We start from the raw sequence: 7,237 nt of genomic DNA on the forward strand, positions 1-7,237 counted from the left end.
GATGTTTTTTGTATTGCTGCGGTATATCCAACTTCTTTCATTTTCATTTTGCAATTTAATTTGTGATTTTTATGGTTTTCTTCATACTTGTGATCTTATTTTTGTTTGTGAACCCACCTAGAATGAGCGTGTGCCACCCGATTTCAATGTGTTTCATTAATCGATTATATGTATTGAGCCTATTATTAGAGGGGGATATTACAAGTCACACACAACACACACGCACACCTCCACCACCACTGCTGTTAGTCCACACATTTTAATCGCAATGAAAGCGGCACAGAAAAGGGTTTCTGCATTTACTGTTTTTAAAACACGTTCAAAGGTAGGCTTCGTGCCGGCTTCGTTTTCGCAAGATAACCAGTTAATTTAGTATAATTTTATATATATATAAAGTACTGTTAATTTGCTAAACAAACCATATGTTTAACTTTACTCCACAACTAACTAACTAGGGCCTAGGCCTGCAATACTCAGCTAGCCCGCTACTACTAGGCCTGCCCTTGAGCAACACCCAGTCGGGAAGTTGCCTAGGCCTAGCTAGCCATGCCTACAGTACCTACCGTACCGTCCTAACTGACTATCTAGCTAGCCTAGTTAGGGTAGTTGAATTCTTATTTGCATGTATTAGCAGAAGAGTAAAACAAACTAATTTCATAATAAATATACGTATGTAGGAATAGGGCCTAGGCCCCCTAGGCCTAAATAGCAAAAGTAATTTTATTTTATGAAAACCAAAGTTCTGAATGGTGGAGTTGGCAGTGGCTTAATATCTTTGCTGTCTTGAAAGTAAATATAAGAGGCAAATTTGCTGCATTGCTGCATAATTGCATTGGTTACAATATTAAGATTTGGTCAAAGCCTAATTTTCGGCAAAATCTGTGCAGAAATCGGCCCTTATTTTCCAAAATGCACGGACAGATTACTAGGCCAAATTTTTGCGTGGAGGATATATTCCATGTGCAGGCCTTACTATACAGTCTGGATCTATGGCAATCAATGCTGTGTCATAAGTACGAACATACTATATAGCAGAGAGATGTAGTTTAATGTACAAATATTTTTATATTGGTGGTACCCAGTCTTACATGGCAGGGCTAATTAGAAAATAATTTCACCATCAATTAACAAAAAGTCCAATTATCCTTCCTGTATTATTTTACAGAGACCCTAATATAAATTTACTAATGAATTTGAGGATTTTATAGTAAAATATCTCTAAATCAGTGAAAACTAATATATTTTTTATTATTGTTTCAGGTTGGAATTTAATTACTTATTCTTTTTATCCTTTTTTTTTTTTTTTGCGGACAGTGCACTGTACTGTAAACAAACCATTCCTTGGTTTTACTATTTTATGCTTTGCATATTAGGTCTTTATTTAGTATACTTTTAATTTTTTTTTTAAAGGAAAATGTCAACGATGACAATGAAAACAACAAAAGTATGACCAAGAAAACAAAACAAACTGCCAAAAAGCTGCGTAGCTCATTGAGGCTAAAGCCCAAATCTGGAAGACCATCATGCCTCCCGGATAGTGCGGTTACTCCTGCACGGAAGAAGTCGAAGAAGTTGAAAATGAACTCTAGTAGTCATTCTTCTAATGATCGTGGTAGCGTATCTAGCCTTGTTCACACGCCGGTAGTGGAACTTGGTAGGTTCGATATTTACTTCAAGTTTTAAAAAAATTGTCTGTTTTTTGCTTCTTGAGCAACTGGAACATTCACCATTGATTTACCATTTACTAGAATAAATGCCCTTCTCGAATACACAAAATCTACTCCCCTCTCTAGAGCCTCATTTGAAATAAATGCCTCCCTTGAATACATTCCCAGGGCATTTATTTTTTCATTGAATAACCGTCCCATAAATGAAAATTAAAAAAAAAAAAAGTCATAGATGAAAATCAACTGAATAGAAGCCAATTTATCAAAGAACGTTTCACCCATAAGCATTAAATAGAATTTTTTGTAAATAGCATTCAGTTTTCCTTTTTTTTTTTTTTTTGTGCTTGGTAATTGTTTGTACACAGGTCCCTCATCACAATATGCAGTCTATTAACGCCAACATAATGTCAATGGCTGCCGAATGTCTGAAATCAGACAGGTACCAGTAAATGAGTGTAAACAAATCTAATGGAAGCAGCACTATTCTCAACACATTCTATTAATGTTTCTACTCCAGTAGAATTACGTTTTTTTTTTTTACCTTGGTGGGATCGATGAGTCTTTATGATCACATACACTAACACATTTTGACAGTAATTAATGTGTTGTAGATTTTAAACATTTACAGTGAAATTAAGGGACATTTATTTGAGTATGCGTATCCATGTTACACAAAAAAGAATAAACGCCTTTCTCGAATACACGCTCCTCAAAACCCTCAATAAATGCCCTGGGGCATTTATTTGAATAAATGCAGTACCTGTTTAATTTTAAAATCACCTGACCACAGTAGGGACTACTGTTCGGTTGGCTAAAAGCTCAAATCACCTGCCCAAACAGGTTATTGTTAAACTTGCATTCATATACATTTTATTTTGCTAATTTATCTGTGTATACTGTAGCTATTTATGTGCATTGTATAGCCTGATTTTCTTTTGGGTTAACTTATAGATCATTTTTTAAAAACCATTTTTTAAATACCTTTTTTAATGCCTTTTAAATGCTTTTAAATCTTTGTACATGCATGCTTCTTTTTTTTCCATTTATATCTATATATATTTTTATATTAACTTGTTAACTTTGCCTTGCCGTTGTTTTGTATTTTGCACTTTTTTTTACGCGAGGGCCCCGTGATTGTCAGCTAACCGCTGTTTTGGGTTTCCCTCGGTAAATAAAGTTTAATAAAATAAATTAAAATAAAATTGTTCTTACCATAGCTAATAGAATTAAATTTAATTTCTTACTATACCATTGTTTGTGTTTATATGTTACGCAAATTTTGCTTAGCCTCTGTTCTCAATAAGCCAAAATAGCTTTGCTAAAGAAGATTCCAAGGAACTACAAGTGAAGTAAAGAACAGTGGTGGATTCAAGGGGGGGGGGGGCAGCTGGCCCAGACTAAGTTATTAAAATATTTTTAAAATGGAGAAAAAAATAAAATTATATTCAAATTTAAGTATGAGAGTTTTATTTCCAACCATCTTGCGGTGCCATAATCATGATTTTTCCTACCTCAACCATGGTGGGTCTGAGGTGGGTGGACCCTCCATCTTGAAAGTTACTCACTGGGCTCCCTCTATCTCTTATTCCTGGATCCGCCATTGAACAAGTAAAGTTACCTTTTTAATTGGGTTTGTTTTTTTGCAGCACAATTGATGATAATGAATCACAATATATAGATATGTTTTTCTCCTTAGACTTCAAAAACAAACAAGATAAGAAAAGGCGGAAATCAGTGAATGAAGATTGTAAAGGGAACAAAGTCAAGCAAAGGAGGTTGTCTGCTGATGGAGAATCAGATACAGACACACCTAATGTGAGTAGGACAACCATTGAATGACATCAGTGGCGGATTCAAGGGAAGGCCTATCCGGCCTGTTCCACCACCCCACGCCTTCTCCAACCCAATTCTTCAAAATTATAATAAAAATATAAAAGTCAAATTCCCATTTCAGATCATCTATGCCATAATCATAAAATTTAAAAAATTGTTTTTCCTCAATTTGAATTTCCCTCCATGGGGTCCCCACATTTTCAAATTTCTGTATCCACCACTGGATATCACAACATTATCATTATCATTATCAACGTTTCAACCTTTATTGGGCCATCTTCAAAATAAAGAAAGGGAGGCCATGATTCGACATTTCGACCTTTATTGGGTCACCATGACCCTGAAGTTTCAACCTTTATGGGGTTATCATGACCCATAAAGGTCAAAATGTTTAATCATGGCCTCCCTTTATTCTGAGTAATGTTTGTTCTAAGCATATATAAATAAGGAAAGAACAGTCATCTTGATATTGTAATTGGGGATCTTCTTAATAATTCAACACTCACCACATGGGGAGCACTGCTGGCTGCTGTAACTATAGGGATTGTCTCCGAAGTTCCTTTTTTTTTTTTTGAAGAAAATGTTTTTCTTGCTAATTTTTCACTAGACAACCAGGAAACATCAGGAGATATATAGGCTAGCCCGCAGTGGCTTTTACTAGACATTGTACGCCGGGCTAGTACTAAATCGAGCCCTGTTTATTACTACAGAGCTATTCATAACTAAACTTGCCATTAAAGAGTTTTGATTTGAATTTCAGAGAGGCCAATCAGATCCTTTGCAATCTACAGTATCACCAAAGCGATTTTTATCTGGTAGCGAACTTGAGGACAGTGGTGAGGAGGCGGAAAAACTATTTGAGTGGATGATAGGTCCAGTGGAACCGGAAAAATTTTTCAAGTGAGTTTAAACTAGATAAAAGTCTTTTATTTGTACTTTTTGCTTCTTCATACTTTAAGTATTTTTAATATTTCACTATTTAATAGAGAACCAATGAAACATTTACATCACTAGTTAAAAATACAAATTATCTGTTTATATTATTATATTTATTTCTACATATATTTATATGTAGAAATCTGTGGGAACGAAAACCGCTGTTAGTAAAACGCCACATGCCAGATTACAACAGTATATGGTTCAGCACCGAAGAATTGAATAGAATTCTTCGCGAGGTAAGCTGTACAGTACACAATTTCTTTACAATAATTTCTTTTCTTTTTGCATAGCCATCAAAATTGGCTGGTAATCAATTTTAACCTTTTTTTAGGTAGTTGCTATTGTTACACCGTTCTTAAACAAATTCCTAATTTTTATTGTATGTTTGTTATTGTATGTATTGATTAGACAAAAACATCTAATCACAATTACAAATTTTGATGAGACTGGCATAACAATAGTCACTGCCTTTTTAAAATAATACTTTTGTAAATATAAGTTATAATTTGATTTGTATAGCACTGGAAATTAATTACTTACTAAACCTTGTGAGCGTCTTTCTCTACCCCAATTCTCTTTTAGGTATTTGCTATTGTTACACCGGTCTTAAACAAATTCCTAATTTTTATTGTATGTTTGTTATTGTTTGTATGGATTACACAAAAACATCCAATCTTTTGTAAATATAAGTTATATTTTGATTTGTATACCATTGAAAATTAATTACTTACAAGACCATGTGAGAATCTTTCTCTACCCCCTCCCTTTTTCTTGACCCCCTGCAGATTCCCCCGCTGGCCCCACTACTTTGCCTTTAACAACTGCAATTAAAAATCTGTGTAAATATTCATCTTTGTTATATTTTTTTTAGGAAGATATTCAGTTCACCGTCAACCTTGATGTTACAACATACACCGATGGCCGCCGAGAAACGCACAATCCTCAAGGCCGGGCTCATGCACCTGTTGTGTGGGACTATTACCAGGTGAGAGTTATTATTATCATTATCATTATTAATATTGTCAACATTATTATCATCATTGACATTACTATAATCATATGTTATTTCTATTGGTTACACTTCACTGCTCAGCATTGTTTGTCATTGATCGAACATGTCTACCGCAGCGTGAAAAGGCGTATTATCATCATCATTAATATTATCATTATCATATTACAGTCGTCATCATTACCATTAATATTATTATCCTTAAGATTGAGATTATTCTTATCACCATCATGAAAATCATTATCATAATATCATTATCATCTTCATCATCATCATTGTTATTTGTAGTGAGGTCTGTATTACCTGCTTTTAAATGAGTCTTAATAGGCATTACTGTATCTCTCATAATAGTTCTACTGTATTTTGTTTTATTATTACTTATTGTATTGGTGTAGATATAATTATTTTGTTAACTTTGTTAACACTCATTGTCAAAATATAATATTTACAATCTTTGAACATATCTATAAAGATGGAGCATTTGTTGTAGCCACATTCTTCGTTCTACTTTTCAGAATGGCTGTTCCGTTAGATTTTTAAACCCACAAACTTTCTCCCGTCCTGTATGGAAACTATTATCAACACTACAAGAGTTTTTCAGCTGCGGGGTTGGTGCAAATGTGTAAGTGTTGTATGCCCATATATAGTGATGATATACCTATATATGGTCATGATGTGATGTCATTATGACCATATTTAGGTATTTGATAGTCTGGACATGGCGTGTAATGCTTTGGTTTGTTTTTTTAGTAGAAATGTTTATTTCAGAATTGGTATATTTAAACAGTAGTATGTGTAATAAGGTTCTATAGCAAATTGGCTTCTGCCATCATATGCAGGGAAAGTATGTATAGTTTCCCCTATGGGTAATTCCATGTCAAATCAACCAAAAAAAAACCTCAATCTCTCGGAATTTGTTCAAATTTTTGTATGTTGTTGGGACCCATGAAAAATGATCAGAAATGAAAAATTTTTTCTCTAGGCCTCCTAATTAGCGAGATATCTGCTAACGAACTTTTGGCTAATTAGCGAAACCTTGCGTGTTTAACCGACCATATCTCGAAAAGCGTGGCACTTACAGAGCTGATTTTGGTGTCATTTTAAAGCTATTGAGTAGCTCTATAACTTTATTAATAAATGCTAAGTCCTCAATTCAAATATAAAAAAGTTATGACAGGTTGTAAAGTTCAAAGTTGAATAAAAAAATATATATCTTTTTTTTTTTTTGAAATTCATGTTAGAGATACCTAATGATGTAAAGAAGCTCCCCTATAAGTTTGGTGATGGGCGCTCCAAAAGTTCCTGAACAATGAGCAAGTATTATGTATACTTGTCAATTCGAAATTGCATTTTCCGTATAATAACACAGTATTGTACCTATATAGGAAAACCAATTCTTGTAGACTATATGTATATAGGTAATTATCATGCTGAATATTAAATAGATAGATTGATTTGTTTGACAATAAGTTTGACCAACTATAGTAACTCTAAAATCTGGACTAAGTGTAGCTAATTATTATTCTGAATATATAATTGAATACCGTGATTTGTTTGACCAAAGGTTAGTAAAGCAATAGTAAGTCTATAATATAGACAAGTGTAGCTAATTGTTAGCTACACTTAGTCCAGATTTTAGAGTTACTATAGTTGGTCAAACTTATTGTCAAACAAATCAATCTATCTCTTTAATATTCAGCATGATAATTACCTATATACATATAGTCTACAAGAGTATTTGGTTCATTTCTGTTTTGTTGTTTGTTAACTGATGATGGGTTGAAGGTAA

At 33.6% G+C, this 7,237-nt stretch overlaps 1 protein-coding gene across 1 annotated transcript in view; it reads left to right on the top strand.

The window, feature by feature from the left end:
* Positions 1 to 196: 196 nt before the first annotated feature.
* Positions 197 to 7,237, top strand: part of LOC117116088 (ribosomal oxygenase 1-like) — a gene marked incomplete in the record, with an annotated part of 14,353 nt that continues 7,312 nt past the window's right edge. The window contains 7 exon segments of the mRNA XM_033260035.1: positions 197 to 325; positions 1,411 to 1,654; positions 3,364 to 3,482; positions 4,261 to 4,400; positions 4,576 to 4,675; positions 5,311 to 5,424; positions 5,964 to 6,070. Coding sequence (XP_033115926.1) covers positions 269 to 325; positions 1,411 to 1,654; positions 3,364 to 3,482; positions 4,261 to 4,400; positions 4,576 to 4,675; positions 5,311 to 5,424; positions 5,964 to 6,070 — 881 coding nt within the window.

The sequence above is a fragment of the Anneissia japonica genome, unplaced genomic scaffold (genome assembly GCF_011630105.1).
Source record: "Anneissia japonica isolate Jap-2015-1 unplaced genomic scaffold, ASM1163010v1 scaffold287743_len2803612_cov181, whole genome shotgun sequence".
In the NCBI taxonomy this organism is placed as follows: Eukaryota; Metazoa; Echinodermata; class Crinoidea; order Comatulida; family Comatulidae; genus Anneissia; species Anneissia japonica.